Source organism: Acanthisitta chloris, unplaced genomic scaffold (assembly GCF_000695815.1).
Source record: "Acanthisitta chloris isolate BGI_N310 unplaced genomic scaffold, ASM69581v1 scaffold1879, whole genome shotgun sequence".
Classification (NCBI taxonomy): domain Eukaryota; kingdom Metazoa; phylum Chordata; class Aves; order Passeriformes; family Acanthisittidae; genus Acanthisitta; species Acanthisitta chloris.
In genome coordinates this window covers 1-18,260 of record NW_008691773.1, presented here as the reverse complement: position 1 = coordinate 18,260, position 18,260 = coordinate 1, and the positions used below count along the sequence as shown (strand labels likewise).

The following is an 18,260-nucleotide window of genomic DNA, read 5'->3' as shown; positions in this document are numbered from 1 at the left end:
TACAGGACAAAGCAAGACCTGGCATCAGGGACGAGCCAGTTACTCTCAGAAGCTTATGTTAAGGACCCTGAACATCCACTGCCATAGTAGAAACCCACTACTTCTGACCATTTCTTTTTGACCACAGGCCTTGGGTTGAAACTTACTCAACTCTGGATCTCAGCATCACATGAACAGCACTTTGGTGAAATATCTAAGAGCATATCTGTTTTGTAGAGTTTCAAATGTTTATAAAGACAAATAAGCAAGCTGCACAAAAAAACCCACAATCCACACGAAAACTCTTCTCAACTGAAGTCCTAAGAGCAAACTCTCTAAAATGGATGCTTCCAAAATTTTATACCCAGGAAGAGTGAAGGGGCATTTTGTATAGCTCTTAATTTCTGGGATTCTATAAGACAGACAGCTTAAATAATGAAGCAACAGAGCAGGAACTGCTGCCTCACAAGCATAATGACACTCCAGATAAAAGCAGTGTATTCACAGGACCTGAACAGGTACCAAGTGCCACCCACACTGTGCAGTGGGAATAGAAGGAAGCTGTGGAACTGGCATGCTACCGAGGAAACACTTCTTGCTTTTGTTTCTTTGCCATGGCATAAACTCCTTGATCTCAAGAACATCCCTCAATTTCATCCTCCAAGGAGACAGGCCACAGAGATGATAAATCAAGTTCAATTGGACAAGAAGGAGTTTGCTACTGTGAACTCTCAGGATAAAGTGCTGAAAGAGGGTAGATAGACAGAAGCTTTCCAACTTCTGAGTTAAAATGTGTAGAACTATTTAACACTTAAGTAGCAGCTAACTTCTGAATTAAGAATAGCCAGCAACAATGCTAAAAATGTCCATATGAACAACTGATCTCTTGCTTAGCAAATCTGGTGCTTCACGGGTCACTACAGATGGGAATGGCAAAAAAAATCAGAAGTCACAACAGCCCCTATTTACTGCTTAGCATTTGTGCAGAACTGTTTAGAATTTAAGGCTTCAGAAAGAGATTTCAAATTTTTCATACTGAAGTCGAAAAAATTCAACAAGATTATAGTATGCAGTCAAACCTAAATAATTATGTATATCTGTACAGAAACATAATTCAGTTAGCAAAGAATGACAGAAAAGGGTCCTAAAGCTGTGAGCAGTATGGGTTAAATCACTGTCTGCAGTGCTGAACGCAAAGGCTAATATTTAGGTTTAGATCAATCCTCCAATGCAAATCTGAAAGCCACTTGCATACTAGCATAGTTATACTTTTGGTAGAAGTGTCATGACTGCATGTTTCCCCTAACTGATCTCAGGAGAAGAAACAGAACTTATTCTGTTATTGAAATATTTCATTATAGCTGCCAAGGAAACAGCCAGACTTGACATTAGCTGATAAGCTTGGAAACTTATGCTTTTGGAAAATATCATAGAATCACAGAATTGAAGGGTTGAAATGGACCTTACAGATCATCTAGCCCCAACTCCCTGCCCTGGGCAGGGACACCTCCTCACTAGATCAGGTTGCTCAAGGCTTCCAGCAATATCCTGCTTTGTCTGCACCCTGGGACATTGTTCCTCTGAACCTTTACAAAACCCTTCCTCAAAAACATAACCATAACAAGCTTTCTTCTCCCACAGTATCCTGGAGACATGCTGTAGAAATTCCTGGATTTTGCATAAACTAGTATGCAACAACAATAATGGAAGGTAAAAACATACCATTAAGGCTCAGTGAAGAGGCACACAGAACACAAAACCTTCAAGCAGTGTGTTAGAGAATTTTCTACATCAATTTGCAGCACTTTACAGCAACCATTACTACTGTTTGCCATACAAACACCTGGAGCTTTTTCCACAAGAATTATAAATGTTGATGTCAAGACAGACAGTGGAACTGCTCCTTTACCAATGGCAGCAATACAGCTAACTTAAATATTAGGATAGATTGTCCTTTCAAATCCTCTGCACCTATGGGCAGCTCAGCTGCTATTTACACAGCAACTGCCTGTGGGTCAGAACAAGCAGCTCAGCCAACATCCTGTTTCCCTGCTGAGTAGCCCAGGCAAAGGAACAGGCAGATATATACAACTGAACTTAAGACCTTACATTTGGGAGCTGGAGTTTCCATTAGTCCAGTGGGTGTCAGACCAGCTGCAGCTTTAGAGACCAGAAGCACAATGAAGGTAGCAGCTCCTTGAGCCAACTCCACAATCCACTAGTCTATTGAGTTCCTACAAGGAAGTTAATCATCTTTTGAACTACTATTTTTAAAACAAATTTGTAGGATAATGGAACTACCACTGGGAAGACAACAAACCACTGGCAATGCAGACACTATATACACTTCCAGGACTTAACCATGTTCCTAGTCCACTCTCAAAGACACTTTTTAAATACTCTAATACATTATGAATTTAGCTTTGTTTTCATGCCCTCTATGAACTCACACTGCTGAATTTACAAGCCATCATCCTGCTCTTGTTTGAAAGTACCTCTGTTTGCTGTGCACAACATCTACAAGTTCTTCCAGGTCACCACCTAGCACACTTTAGCAGATTATACAAAGAAAATCATGGATCTTCAAAGAGGTTCCAAGAGCTAACGATCAGTTTGAGCTATCTGGAACCTACAGCACCAGGAAGAAACACAGGGCAGTGGTACCAACATTGGATGGTGACAGAACAGCCAACAACTCACTGCCATTTTGCAACAAAAAAACTCTGTATTATGGTAGAGCTGAAGACAAAAGTCAAGTGGTCCTGCTGACTAACATTGCTGTAGGTGTTTTAGGCTGTGAAAAAATTTCTTCTCCAATTGTGTTTTGATGTACTTCATGATTACCAGCAGCTGATAAACAGAGGTTATTCCCCCTACAACCTAAGTTTGGACTGAATAGAACCTTGTAACACCTAACACAGAAGATACCTAACTGCCTGCCATTCAAACAGGATGCACAACCAGACCTGTATCAAAGCCTCCAACGACTGAGGGGTCAAACCCATAACTTTTAGAGACAAGGATACAGAAGAGAATTAATGACTATGTGCACTTCTAATTGCAAAAACTAGTTTCAACGTAGGGTCAGGTTAATGCCTACACTCAGCAAACAACCCACTGGTTTACACACAGCTAAGAGAAAGGTTATTAGCACAGCAGATGCTTAGTACAGATGGGATGCAGACACAGGCTAGTGATTAAACGTAAGGAAAACAAAACACCAATGTGTTTATTCAAAGCAGTAGTCTACATATGTACAGAGACAAAACAGACACTCAAGCTACGTATTTTTCCCCCACAGAGTTGAAAGGGAATGGAATCAAAGCAGTGTGAACTCTAACAAGAATTCCAAGGTCATCATGAAACACTTTAAGAGCAGAATCAAAACAACCTCTCATGAGAAACTGGGCAAAGTGGGGTAGAAAATTGACTTCGTCATTTCACCTATTTTACCAGAGAGTTGAGAAATATATTATTTTCCCAATGAATCCAATGTTTCTATTTTAATGTTTGCCACCATTTCTGGAAGCAAGGCTCTTCCCCTAAGTGCAGGAAATCTGCTCCAGCATAAACTACTCCACAAGTGCACATCAGGAATAAACAAATGCAACTTAGAGTACACACTGGTTTTTAAAAATACAAACATATGTGAAATTAAATAACCAAAGGGTGAGTTGAATTTGTTCACTTTCAGTGCTTACCTTTGTCTAGGAACTATGAAAAGTGCTCGTACCAGTTTTCTTCTGTTGGCTTTTGTGTTCATATTCATGCAAAAATCCATTGCTGCCTGTAAAGAGAAAAGTCAATGCAATACTTTCCCTTTAAAGCAGTGGGGTTACATTTAAAGCAATTTAAAACAGAATATGCTTCTCAAAAGTAGCTTTACAGAGCTGTTCTACCACATGCAGCTGCTTTCAAAACAACCATAACCAAAAATCTTCAGCTTTGACTGGAACTGTCATAGCTGGAAAACATGTCCAGTAACAGGAATAGAGACTGATTAAAAATTAATTCAGCTACTGATAGACTCCAAAGCTTCAAATCTTTCTTTCCCATCTATTTGATGTAGTATTTTAACTTTCAAGAGTGGAAAAAAATTAAAACTATGACTGTACCTTGTCTATGAGGTCTCTGTTGACACAATTTGGAAGCTGCTGAAGAAAAGCATCTACTATCAGTTTTAGATGAGATCCAGTACTGGCTTCTTCATCCTCTTGTTCTGAGGGAGTGAAATAAACAGGCAGCACACAGCTTTAAGTTCTGACAGAATGACTGACATTCCCCACATTCCCCAAACACAGTGCATTTGTCAGGTTTAGCTGTTAAATACCCACAGATTCAAAAAAAGATGTAAATATGAAAACAAAATTCTGATTTTCTGATATCAACTACAAGACCTGACCAGACCAATTCCCCTGCAGTTACCTTCCAATTGCAAAACTTGTGGTATGCTTCAAAAATATCCCAATTTTACTGAGTCCTAGAGAAGAGTTTAGTTTGCTCTACAGCACAATAGTGAGTTGTAACACCAACACTCGGAAAGGACCTTTCCTTGGCCAAAGCAACAGAAAAGAATGCTGAGCATCCTCAAACTGAAAGAAAACCAAACTTCATGTCCCTTTTCCAGTTTGAGGATACTCAGCAGTAACAAGAATAACTAGGAGGTATCTGAAAGGAAAATGGAAACAGACAGACTTCAAAGAGGAGAATATGGTGCTGGTAAATGACAATATACCCAACGCCTGGTAAAGTCACACAGTAAGATAAACTCTCATCTTGTAAGTTGCAAGTTCCTTTTTCAAGTTACTGCAAGAAGAGGTAACAAAGATGCTACACTGCAGGACTTTTTTCCTTCCTTTTGGAACCTCCTGGAGGCAGGGGTTGAGCTTAGGCAGAAAAACACTAAGAATTGCTCCAAGGAGCAGTCAGCTCTGCCAGCTCCCCAGCCTAGAGGGGCTAGAGATTAAAGCAGGTGACATCACCTCATCTGGCACAGGCAACCAGAAGTCAGAAAGAGACAAGGGTTCACTAAGGAAGCAGTAAAAACAAGAAAAGGAAAATGTTCCAGGTGTTCAAAGGAGGACCATGAAGATTTAAATGCTTAATAAAATCCTGACTCTCATCACCCACACACTCAGCGTTCACTAACACACACAACAGCTCAAACACATCAATTTGCAAATTCTGTTTTAATTCATTTTTCCATTTAAGTATTTGTAGCCACACCTTCCTGTCTCCTTCCTCTTCGCCTACAGCAATTAGCTGTCTCGCCTCAGTCTTCTACTGAAACTGATTCAGTGCTCTTGAAATAAATTTAAAAAGTAAGTCTTTGATAATTCAGTCACTTTTCAGGACAATGTTTCAAGAGGCTCTGCTATCACATTCAATTCCAACAGTTCCCCAAACCTGTATCTTCTTTCACTGGTTCTCTCATCCACTGGAATGCTACAGATATTCTCACACTCTATTTTCTTATCGCAGTATGTGGATCCTTTCCAAGTGGAAAAGCTCTTTTGTAGTACCTGACCTGGTACATTTTTGACCACAATCCTAAGAGTTTCTAGCTAATAGCTTCATAAATAAATGAATAAATCATTCTCCCTGAAGGCACTTGATCTGCAGACTAAAAACCATCAAGCTCAAAAGAAACAAACCATCAAGAAAAAGAATTCTTAATACCAACTGTTTTTACCTTGCTCATCAAGAAGCTTCTTTGTAAGATCTTCTGCCTCATCCCCACAGTCTAACTCCAGTGGATCATCATTAATATCCAGGTTCTCCAGCTCCAACTCCAGATCCTCACTCCCAGGTACCTCCTTATTATCTTTGGCATCTTTTGAATCTATTTAAAAGTTAAATAGAAATATTATATTGTTAAGTATACACAGCCATGATTAGAATACAGGAAGAATAATCCTGCTAAACCTACATCTCTTCAGTGTCTTAATCGTGTTAAAAAGAAATAGGGCAAAGAATATCTACTACTTGAGACTATCCTGTCTCATCTGTTAGGTCACAGTGGTTTGAATTCCTTCATATAACTTGGACTCACACCTGAAAACTGGAAAGAGCTAAGGGCTGTGCCAGAAGTGAGGAACCTCCCAGGTCTTTCATTGACTGGAATTATATACTGAGCAAGTCATTTTTGTACTAAAGTGTTAATGGCTAACTGGAAAAAATAAACACATCTTTCCAAGAAGGGAAACTCTCAGGTTTCCCATAGAAAAGTTAGTACTTACTCACACTGGTTAATCTCCAATTACTTTGAATTTACAATTCTATCAATATTAAAATGCATTTACTTTTTTCCTTAAATACCACACCCAGATATAATCCCTATCCCACAAAGTTTATTCTCTAAAAATTCATCCATAGTGGTGTACTGTCCTGATCACAAATTATTTCATTAGAAACTCATCACTTCCATCACATTTGTCTATCTGTTGGACAAGATAGGTTAAAAAAATACTCATCTAAGCATCCTACCTCTTGATTCATCTTTGCTGGAATCCTTGCTCTGGGAACATCTTTCATTATCTTTAAACAAAATTGCTGGCACAAAAGCCTTCAAGTCGATGAGATTCTCATAGAAGTTTCTAGCATCTTCATCTTCCCAGATACCTCCTTCCAGGTCATATTCTCCAGGCTTTCCTGGTGTGAAGATATCAATACCAGGTCCATGTTCTGCAAAAACAGTGAAACCGTAAGAAAGTTTTCGCACAAATTTCTAATCTTCTAAAGGGAGACACCTAAGAGTCACTTGAGAAACATGGAAAGCTATTTATTACCACCACTGTTTTCACCTAGATATTGCACTCTAAAGTGCTTGTAACAATCCAGCCTTAATATCAGATATATCAGTAAATTACCTTCAAATTGTGTATTTGACTTTGATTGAAAATACACAGTATCAGAGTGAAAGTCAAATCAAGTACAATCAAGCAGCACATTATGTAGTATTAGAAAGCTACAACAGACTTGAATGACATCAGCATGAAAAGTAATCACCTTGAGCATGGTGAACTGTACCTGCTGAATTTTAAGAACAAAGTTAAAAAAGAATAATTTTAAATTTAGAGGCATTCAAAAACCAACTTTTTTAAGCTCAGGATCATTTCAGACAAAGGATACTCTCATGACTTCAACAACATCCCAATGAACCTCAAACTTCGGAGTTACAGGCACTGAATAGCTGTGCCAGCTCCAAGCTGTACAGGAGGTCAGACAGCCACACCTAGTGACTTATCTGGCTTAACAACATGTTCCTGCTCATAACATCATGGCCCCAAAATAGACTTCAAACCTATTTTTGAACAATATCAGCTTTTAAAACTCTAAGACCTTTTAAACATTAAAAACTGCATTTATTAAATAGAAAGGATTGGCTTAAAAATATTCTAAATTTCAATTTATTACTGCATTACCTGAAATAAATCTAAAGAGATGTGACTTCCATTACCACAACTACACAGTACATACAATAGTTATGGTTACGTGTTTGGCTTAATTACTTTAATTAAAAACCCCAAGTATTATTCATTCACTGATATCCTTTGGGGGAAAGCCTAACTGGAACAAACCCAGCAGAGAGAACACAGCAGTCAGAGGGTTTGGTTAGCTTTCCCAGCATATCCAAGCCAAGTCCAGCCTTCTGTTTACTTGCTTACAAATGTGGCTTACCCTCGGGTGTTGGTTTCTCCTGGGGAAGATCAGGCATGTTTTCATCCAAAAGATCAGCCAGAGACTGAGAATTTGCCAACAGCTTCTGATAGGACATTGCAAATTCCTCATATTGCTTGTGCCGATCCTCGCTGAGTTCTCCTTTGGAGTGCAGGATGCGTCTGCAGCAATCACAGGGACAGTCAGACAACCCTTCTCCTTAGAACACCCTGAGCTACACTGCACCACTGTGAATTTCTCTGGGCACAGCTAACCTGCCCTCTTCAAGGAGACTGTGAGAGTTCTAGTTTAGGTTGCAACGGCAGAATTTTCCCAAAGCACACTGAATTCCCACCTACAATCCCACTGAGGACAGTACAGCCACAGAAGCTCTAGCTGCAATATCAAAGAGAAAGCCTAACTTATTCTTTGCCATGTTGGAACAGTCCTGCTCTATGAAAAACCTTCTGCAGTGAATTATCATCTTTGAAATTGAAATCTGTTGTCAAAAGCAACTTGCATTTGAAGGAACATAATCATTGCTTTCGAGTGTGAAATAAAGCAGTTTCGGGATCACAGGCAGAACAGTACAACTCGATTTTCTTTCCAAACTACAGTTAAGGACATCTTGTATTTTTGAGAAAAAATATCAGGAACATTCAGTAATTTAACCAAATATGCAAAACAAGGTCATCTCTGCTAGTACAAAGCTTGCCACAGAAGGCTGATCAAAGACTGTCATCCTTGATTTTGGGAGAACTATGAGTAAGCTGGTGGCTCATGAGCATGTTCTAGTTTGTCCTCAGCTATGGCTAATCCCATCTGTGCACGATCCACTCATCCTCTCTGCATGAACAATTCCTACTTGGACAAGGCACAGTCAGTTCCTTACCAGTAAGGGACACCTGGGGCCAGCTGAGCTGTTTGGGGACCAACTACAGCCAAGGCACAAATGTACTCAGATCAGACACTGACTTCCAAAGGGAAGCTGACAGAATGAGCTTGCCTAGCAAGATTCCAATTTGTTTTACAGTAACTTGAACAATGCTCATAATATTGGACTATCTAGCTGGAGCCACTGACAATCATCAGAAGTCTGAAAAAAGGTGCCAGTGCCACAATTCCTGAAGCAGGTTGTATCATTACATCATCATTCCATTATCACTAGGCTTTTATTATGCAAGGTAACAACTAGAGTCTTGCCAAAAGGCACAAACATTTTGTGGCATAAAAACTGCCAAACAGTTTGAGTGATATCAATCCTGGCTTTCTTCAGTTCAAGAAAAACTGTAAAACAGAAGTCATCTTTGCACACAACACTTCCACAGGGTGAGCAACAAAATCCCTTATACCTACTCAGAACCAAAACAGGACATAGGTGTCCAGCCAGAGGGCAAGAAGCAGCAATGCTACCAGAAGTTACATTTCCTGCCCCTCTGACAAAACACACCTATGTAACATGTATTACCTGCTAAGTAGAACAAGAAAAATAAACAAACTAAACAACCACTGACAACTTAGGAAGTGCAGTAGTTCAGTCTGGATTCAGGGAACATGTCAAGTGCCAATTCAAAGGCTTCCCATGGAGACAGCTGTCTATTACGTACACGTTTTAAGTTCACAATGTACCAGCAGCCCCATAAACATGAGCACTGGAGCTCTGTGCTATTATTAAAAAACCAAAAAAGCAAAGTGCTGTAACAACAGTACAGGAGTTTCGGTTCTCAGTTTCAGTTCTCAGAGGACAAATGTTAACAGCTTCAAGCAAGCTAAAGCCTATGAAACAAACTTTAAAAAGCACAACTCATTTCTGAATGCAACTAAAAGTACAGCACAGAGTACTTGTCTTTATGCCTCTTCAAAGTACCATAAGGCATATTCAGCACATCTTAAAAACATCCTTAATTCAGACAAGAGAAGTTCCTTCCATATCTAACACTCATTTTTGAAAACACTCTAGAATTTCAGAATTAATTTGTTACCTTCCAGTGACACAGCCTGACAAGTTTTGCTGTGCCCTCAGCTGTGTAACCAAATGATCTCCAGGTTCTACTGTCAAAGCATAACTCAAGGTAGTTTTCCTAATTATCCACTTATTGAGAAACCCCTGTGACTAATAATGCTTTAATTTCACCTAACTGACTCTGCAGCTAACACAGTACTAAAGCTTTGTTAAGGTTAGCATATTAATTTTCAGTTAACTTATCCAATCTGTGCAGCTTGAATTACTCCGCAGTCACTCTCCTGACACAGATAAATTTATGAGTAATCAACCTGAGAAAATATCATAACCTAAACATGTGACACAGCTGATGCACAAGAGGGAACAGTTCACTCCCTGTTCACTTCATGGACTCTGGAATAGTAGCAGGAATAAGAACTGTTGCTATTAGCAAAATGGACAGATTTTCAATACACAGAGAACTGTTTTATCCAATAAGATTGCTGGTTGGTTTTTAAAGCAAAAATGCCAACCAACCAAAAATACCCACAAAAAACCCCAAAGTAAGCAGGCAAACACTTGCACAATCACATTCCCAAAATCCACAGTTTAGGATGATTTCCATAGTGGTCACAGACTTCTCACTAGGCAAGTTTCTGTCCTGCCCTCATGCCTTGTATTTCCATAGCATGCAAATGCCAAGAATCTCTCTGCCACTGACATGCTGTAAGCAAATAAAATTTGGTAGGAATGTTTTTTGATGTCTTAGGGAAACTTTTTTCCTCAACTTTCATTAAGCAGTTAAGTGTCCACACACAGTACCATGTTCATTTCTCTCTGCCTGCAATGCTTCTAAAAGGACTTAAGAATGACTCTGCTTTAAGAGCAGCAGTTGGGTTTAGGCTGGCTCCAGTGATGAGAACTCAGGATGCTTTAAAGAATAGCAAACAATTGTTAAACAATGTGAATATGGTAGAAATAGTTACTCAGATGTCAAAGGTGTGTACACTCACACCCTCCAATATTTGCATTACTGCTGACATTTCAGAGGATTTGAAGCAAATTGTCTATGCCCTCCAACATTTTACTACAGCAACAAAATTTGTCCACGCTGAAGTGTAAAGGATTCCTTGTCAATCTAACCTAATTTCTCCTCCATGCTGGTAAACAAAAAAGGTAAACAAGCCCAAGCTATTGTGGCATATGCTCTGTTAGATACATGTGGGTGGAAAGGGAGAAATTGGACTGTGCCAACTGGAAAAGGACAGTACCAGCTGGGAAAGCAGCATTGCTCTCACACTGATAAGGAAGCAGCACCAAACAGAGTAAAGAGAATTAAAGCTAAAGGTCAACCTCCCTTTGCTCTACAGACATTGGAAGAATCTGTTTGGTCTTTGCTTTCTAAGTATTCAGATCAAACGCAGAACATTTTTAGACACACTGCAGAACAGACTTATCTCCTACACAGTGCTAACAGACTGTGCAAATCCTGCAACAAATCTAGGCATTTCACAAACAATTTTTTGCTTCATAAATAAAAAGCAACATTCAAGTGTCACCTGTTTTGTCTTTCAATATTTTGCAGCTCCCTGTGGTCCCTTTTCAGGTGTTTCGTCAGAGATGTAAAGTATTCCTTCAACAGATTCTGGAAGGGCTGTTGTTTCTCTGGGCTAATTATTTCACTAGGAGGAAAGCTCAAGTTAAACTTCTCTGCAACAGTTTTTACTTTCCTTGGTACCAAACCAGCAATGTCATCTCCACAGTGCCGACAAAAGCTGATAACCACAGAAACATGAGTGTGGGACTCTCGATCGGCATTAATAATATTTTTAAGCTGCTCATAGATTAAAGACAGACCTTCCTTGTCTGTGAAAATCCCAACTATTGTCAACTCTGCAATAAAACGCAGATCAGTCCTTAACTTGGTAATGTTGGGAGTCTTCTCCTCTTTCCTGGCTTCAAAATGTTTTTTCCAAGCCTGGAGTAAGGAAGGAGCGAAATCAGCATATCGCTGGTGGAAGAGGGAACACAAGTGCACGGCACAGTTCACATCCGATATTTTCAGCTTGGCCTCCACAATGGAAGCTACTGCTTCTGCAATGTACTTGCTTAAATTCAGGCTGTTAAAGTCATGGGACAAGGAGTCCCTTTGTTGCTCTGTGATGGTTTTTAGCTTCTTCACAAAAGCTGTGTTCTTCTTTAGACTGGAGTCCAGCCTGCTGAAGAAGTTTTCCTCGGGGCGGTTGTCCGGCGCGCTCTGGTTTTTGCTGCGGAGCTCTTTCCTTGCCTGGTGCCGCTCCCAAGCCTCCTGATGCAGCTGATGTGCTTCCTCTTTTTCCCTAGGAGACATAAAGATTAGCCATTTTCATTACAGAACCTCACTTTCAGGTTATCAGCTCAAAGGGAAGAAAGGTCACAGTTGGAAACGCTCCAGTAGTTCTAAACACAATTTCCCCTTAATACTCTATTCTTAAATATTTACCAAGTCAATCCTAGAAAGCTCAAGCATTTGTTTCATAAACTTTGCTTAATTTTGTTGTTGCTAAAGGCAAGTACTGCCTGTTACAAAACGAAATTTCTCAAATATTTCTATGCAGAACATACTAATCCCAACAGACTTCGAAAACATAAACATAAAACTCCATTTACTCCAGAAGTTCTCACCAAAGAGGACAACAACCTCTCGACAGCTTACTGAATTACACAGTAAATGGAAAACTTTTACTCCCAGACTACTAAAATTAACACAGAAGATGTTAAATAGGTGAAACAGATCTGTCCCAGATAGAATTTGGCTGAGACATTGCCTCAGTCTTAGAAATGACATATTTCAAACGTAGGAACATCCAGAATCTTAGCTTTACTGGCCTGAAGATGCCATCTCCAACACTGCAGCACCTTCTGGTAACACACCAAGAAACAATGTCTTGGTAGTATCATGTAATAAACTCCCAGGTTACATCCTGTTTGCCATGCAGGTGCCAACCCTCTGTGATTAATTAAAAGAAATTACAGCCACTCTTCACAGCAGACTTGCTCCTGTTATGGTCTGTAAGCCTGTTAGAGTCTATATTCCAAATTTTTTGACACTAACACTTCTCCATCTTAAGAGAAATTGTGCTGCTTTACTATGTGAGTTTGGGCTGGGACAGTTTTCTTCACAGGGGACTCTATGGGGCTGTTTTGGATTTGTGCAAGCAGCACATGGTCATCAAATGCAGAACACTATCAAACCCCCATATCAGAGACCAAAGTGATAGATGTTACAAGTGACAACTCAAAACTATGTAGAAGTCATAAAGCATACTCAGATAGCCACGTACACTTTTAACACTACATGCAACTTATTAAAAGTAACTCCAACATTTCATCTTTCATAATTCTGCCCAACAGCCCTGACAGCAGAACTACAGCACATGGCACAGTTAAAGGACAACTTACTTCAGTTGAGCAGCTGCTTCTTCTTGTTTCTTTTTCTCTTCCTCCTCTTGTTTCTTTTTCTCCTCTTCTTCAAGTTTCTTTTTTTCCTCTTCTTCCTTCTTCTTTTGCTCCTCTTCTGCCTTTACTTTATCCTCTTCTTTTTTCTTCCGCTCCTTGTCTTCCTTCTTTCTTTTATCCTCTTCCATTTTCTTCTTTTTATCTTCGGGAACCTTTAAAGTCTCTCTCTTCATGCCAACCTTAACATCCTCTTTTGGCTTCTCCCTGGTGCTCACTGGTCGCCTCTCGCTAAATTCCTTTTCTTTGTTATTTATCTGAGACTCTTTTTCTTCCATATTTGCTGGCTTTTTGCGCTCAGCTGGCATCGTGTTACCCAGGCAAACCTGCAGAACCACAGCAAAGTAAGTGCTTTTAAATTGCTGTTGATATTTCAGTCATTTTTCACACCCCACCCATACTCACTTCGCTCTTAACTGAGTAAGGTAACTCACAAATCCTGACTCATCAGAGTAAAGGTTTAAGGGCAAGCTTTCTTGAACTAAGGAAAGGACCTAACAGGAAAAAACTAATCATAATAGTGTTATACTGCAAAGTTCTCTTCAGCCTGAATTGTGAAGTAAAAACCTCTCAAGAATTTACAACCCAAGGAATACAAGATCTCAGAACATAAAGAGAAATCTATCTGAAAAAAATAATTCTAGACTGATGAAAGCAAAGTACTTACAACTTGAAAATCAATAAATATTTGATACATCAGCATGTACCTGTGCCTCACTGACCTTTCTACACATCTCACAAGAATACTCCTCCTTCCACTACCTCTGCTTAGGATCATAAGGTCATGCCATGCAGGTTAGATGAAACCTCAAGTAATTTAACCTCCTGCTCAAAGCAGGGTCACCTATGAGGTCAGACAAGATCACTCAGGCTCCAGCCTTGAAAACTGCCAAGGAAGGAGACAGCACAGTCTCTCCAGCCAGCCTGCTCCAGTGTCTGTCCTCACTGTGAAAAGGCATCATCTTGCTCATTCTTCCCTCACCCATCCCAAGATTTCCACAGCAATCTCCAGCACTCTTCTCTACAGCACAAGCAGCAGCTGAAGAGAGAGCAGTGCTGATGAAGCTGTACACACAAACCTCTCTGCCAGCAGAACAGAAATAATACCAGAAAAGCTGCAATTATCAAGAGTTATCAAGGCTACAATTTGCATCTCCTTCTACTCAACCAACGTTTTTCTGGGGACTTGCAGGAGCTTTAGCCTCTTTGGGGTTTGCAGCCCTCTAGGCTTTGGTTTCACTTGGCTAAGGATACATAAGGTAACCCAGACTGAAAACGAAAGGCTGGAATCACAGAATAATTTAGGAAACTGTGGAGGGCACCTAGTTCAACCTTTGCTCCAAGCAGGTCCATCAGCTCAGGGACTTGGCTGGCTAAGCTCTGAGTATCTCCATGGACAGAGATATGAGTCTCCTCTGGGCCCCACAAATAACCACACTGTGTAAAAGCTTTTCTTAATACCATCCTGGAAACTGCTATGCCCCACACTGTGTCTATTTTCACCCTATCCCTGTACAGCTTTGAGAAGAACACAGATCCATCTTCTCCAGACTCTCCAGTTAGGCTGGTGCAAGACAGTAGTAAGACTTTCCCTCTCAAGAAATCCAGTTCTCAGCTTCTCTTCAGCTCTCATGCTCTCCAGTAGCCTTGCTGCAGCATATCAATGCCTTTCTTGGAACATAGAATCCTAAAACTGGATGTGGTGCCCAGATGTGGTTCTGTAAGTACCAAACAGAGGGGGCAGACTCACCTTCTTCAACCTGATGGGTAACTCTAGTCACTACAGACTAGAATGCAGCTGTCCCTAGGGCCAGGGCATTCTGCTGAGTCATGTCAGGATCAGATGGGGCCAGACAGGACCACAGGAGGCAATTAGAACCACCAAAGCTTTATTTACTTCAGGCTAAATTAATTTCTTCAAACCAAAAATAATTTTTCAGATATTTACATGCTGCAAGTTAAATGCATATACAGATGGGGCTGATGGGACATGACTGTGTGTGAGACCTGCAGAAACATGACTTTGTTTTTATCACCAACCCCAGTCTGATTCCCAACTGCCATCCCTGCTTTTGCCTGCCTAACATTTCACTCAGACTGGATGATAAAAACGTGCTAGATTCACCAATTTCCTGCACCTACTCAATAAAGTGGCTAATGAGACACTTGCATTCCAATCTAACATAGAAAACTGCTGTTATTATTTTTAACTATTTTGAAACATTCATAAATAAAACATCACCCTAAAGAAAATCTCTGTGTCTAAGTACGTATTTCACATTTTCTCCCCCACCTTCCAAACAACAACATGACAGATTCCATACTGACTGCCCCATATGGAATGCTGTGTTACAGTCTGTCAGGTGCTTGTCCAGGTCTTACAAAGAAAACATTGTTATCAGAAATTCAGAATACTCAAATATGTGCAGTGACAATTTACCAAGGAAGAACCTACTCAGGACTTGGCCTCCTGACAGGAATTAGCAACAGCACCGAAGAAGAAATGTCTGTGACACTGATTTATGGAAATCAAACCAGCATTGCTTACAAAAGCACTAGCAAATTTGGCTCCCTAGTGATGTCTGCAACTAAGAGATTTCACATCTCGAGATCTCAGAACTACTTGGATTTCAAAAACACTGACCTACTTCATCTTAAACCAGCACTGTTATGAAATCAGTGTTTAACTGAAGAGGGAAGGAGTCAACAAAACCCAAACGACTAAGCAACCCCAAACCTCTTTGTATTAGAAGCCTGAACTCGTTTTAATATCTGTAGGCCACTGAAGTGGGAGCTGTTCCTCAGCTCCACCAGAGAGATGCAAATCCTCCACATGTTTCGAAACCAACAATATCTGTTAATCTCTTCTCACTACAGATCCACATTGGAAACTCGGTTTGAAACAACTACTCTCTCTCCCACTGCTTTTAACAAAAGAGTTTCTAATGGAAGCTTTCAGCACTTAGACATCATCACAGTATCTTGCTAGGAGGTTAGGTGCATGAGAACATTGCATGAGACTCTCCAATAACTGGGATTAAGATGTTTTTTACCAAAAAGTCCTTTAGATGAAAAAAAAAAAAGAGCAACGTATTCAGGGTTGGGGTTTTTTTTTTAAAAAAAGGTGTTGGATTCTGAAAGAACTAAATTGGGAGCTAAGTTTAAAAGGAAAACACTGGGACAAAAACGTTGTTTGATTTAACAAGTGCTGGAAAGGCATCTCACAATTGTCAACAGGGTAATTCAACTGCAATTTGGGAAAAACAAACACTCCAACAAAACCACCACAGAACAAAACACTCAACTATACAGGTAACTGTTAACAAGGTGGTCACTTAACAAAATCATTACAGTCCTCAAACTCTTACTAAATATAGGAGCTCAGGATTCTGTTTTAAATACATATCTGACTTTTGCTTGTATAAAAACAAAACAGGGAAGATGGGATAAAAAGAAAAGGGATGAAGCACGATCAGATACATTATGATTTCATCCATAAGGTAGTATTATCCCCTTTTTCCTCACGAGCACTGGGGACCAAAAAAAACCCAACAATCCAGTTCACAACAGGTTTCTGCACTGGATCACAGAACAAGTGTTACAATACTCCTCAGTACCTGCTACGTGTGCAGCTCCTTATCTCACAAACCTTTCCGATGGCTCTGCCAGCTGGCGGTGCCTACACCAACTCCGGACGGTGGGAGGAGGCGGCGCAGTCACTGCCTCGGAGGGACACACACCGAGCCACGGCCAGAGCAGAGCTACACGCGGGCCGACTTACCAGCCCGGGGGATTCCCCAGCCAGTGTGGAGCCCTCGCTGAGAGGCAAGTGCAGCCCCATCCCCCTGGGCAGCAATGCTGAGCCATGACCTTTCTTCCTTCCCTCCCCTGCCACTTACCACAACATCGACAGAACGTTTAGACCCTCAAAACATCTGCCTCGCTGGAGTGAAATTGACTGAAAGGCTCAAAAGCTGTGGGAAGCAGGAGAAATGGAAAGAGCTCACGTCCATAGGAAATATGGATGACGGTAAACAGTTTGGTCCAGATTAAGGGAACGATAAGGAAACATTAAGAGAAACTTAAAGGTAAAGAGAACTTCTATTTAACACCTCCTGTTTATGTGAATGTACTGATGAAAAGGCACGATAATGACATGAATTTCCTAAGCCAACAGACAGGACAAACAGCTGGAAATTAGAAAGGATGGAGAAGACAGAGAAAAGACAATCATCCACAAGCCTTTGGACTCCTGCCATCCCATTTCTGTAGTGAACGTTTATAAACTTTAACACTCCTTAATTTCATCATCTACAGATTTTTCTTCAGAGAAAACAATTTATTTTCATTTTTCACTGTTCAGCACACCACAACTCACTTGTAGTTCAAAAGTTTTTCTTACTGTACCTAAATTTCTACCTATTTTTCCATACCAATCTTAAAATTTGGGGAAGTGATAGGACTGGGTTCCTCGTACCCTGGGCTTAGACATTTAAGACTCAGGTCTTGGAAGACACAGGGAACGTTTAAGAGAAGGAAACTATGTGCTTGCTCTCAAGGAACCTAAAGAGTCACATAAGCTATTCAGGATCACTAATCTAGTTACGACTCAGAGTGAAAGGATAAACATCAACACTTCTGGCCTCACATCAATCCTCTCAAGCCAGTAAACCCAGTCCATTCTCACATCCTACAGTGATGTGACCCAGAACCTCAACCCTTGCAAACACAAGTTTGGAGGGGGGAGAACTACACTGAATTAAACCAAATCAATTAAACTAAACACACTGAGATTTACACACGTTTTTACTGCCACTGGAAAATAAACTGATCACCTAAACATTCGTTACTGCAATTGCTCTGTTACAAAACAGATGAGGGAGACACAGTGTGGTGAACAACACGTCCCATTTGTGACTGGCTGGAACACCCCAAAGAGCAACAAACCCCTCCGTCACCAGTTCTCACAGCACTGGGAAGTTACAAGTTGTAAACACAAACGCAACTGAGGCTCTCTGACAGGAACGGAAGGTGCATTAGAGCACTCCGGTCAGCCAGGGGGAAATGAAGTGAGTCAGGAGTGTATAAGTGTGATCCCAGCGCGGCGCAGGACAGCTCAGCTCCCGGGGAGGCCTGGGCACAGCCCAGCGCTTTTACTTTCACTTCCAGGCGTCTCGGGAAGCCC

General features: G+C 40.6%; 1 protein-coding gene across 1 annotated transcript in view; it reads right to left on the bottom strand.

Annotated features, from left to right (window-relative positions):
- The window catches only part of UPF2 (UPF2 regulator of nonsense transcripts homolog (yeast)), a 46,225-nt gene extending 32,830 nt beyond the window's left edge, over positions 1 to 13,395 (bottom strand). The window contains exons 1-7 of the mRNA XM_009082337.1: positions 13,022 to 13,395; positions 11,140 to 11,919; positions 7,660 to 7,820; positions 6,466 to 6,663; positions 5,672 to 5,821; positions 4,095 to 4,198; positions 3,681 to 3,766 (exon numbers count right to left, since the gene is read on the bottom strand). Of these exons, the coding sequence (XP_009080585.1) occupies positions 3,681 to 3,766; positions 4,095 to 4,198; positions 5,672 to 5,821; positions 6,466 to 6,663; positions 7,660 to 7,820; positions 11,140 to 11,919; positions 13,022 to 13,383 (1,841 nt within the window). The 5' untranslated portion in view covers positions 13,384 to 13,395. The remainder of the gene's footprint in view (positions 1 to 3,680; positions 3,767 to 4,094; positions 4,199 to 5,671; positions 5,822 to 6,465; positions 6,664 to 7,659; positions 7,821 to 11,139; positions 11,920 to 13,021) is intronic.
- Between the last annotated feature and the right edge of the window lie 4,865 nt (positions 13,396 to 18,260).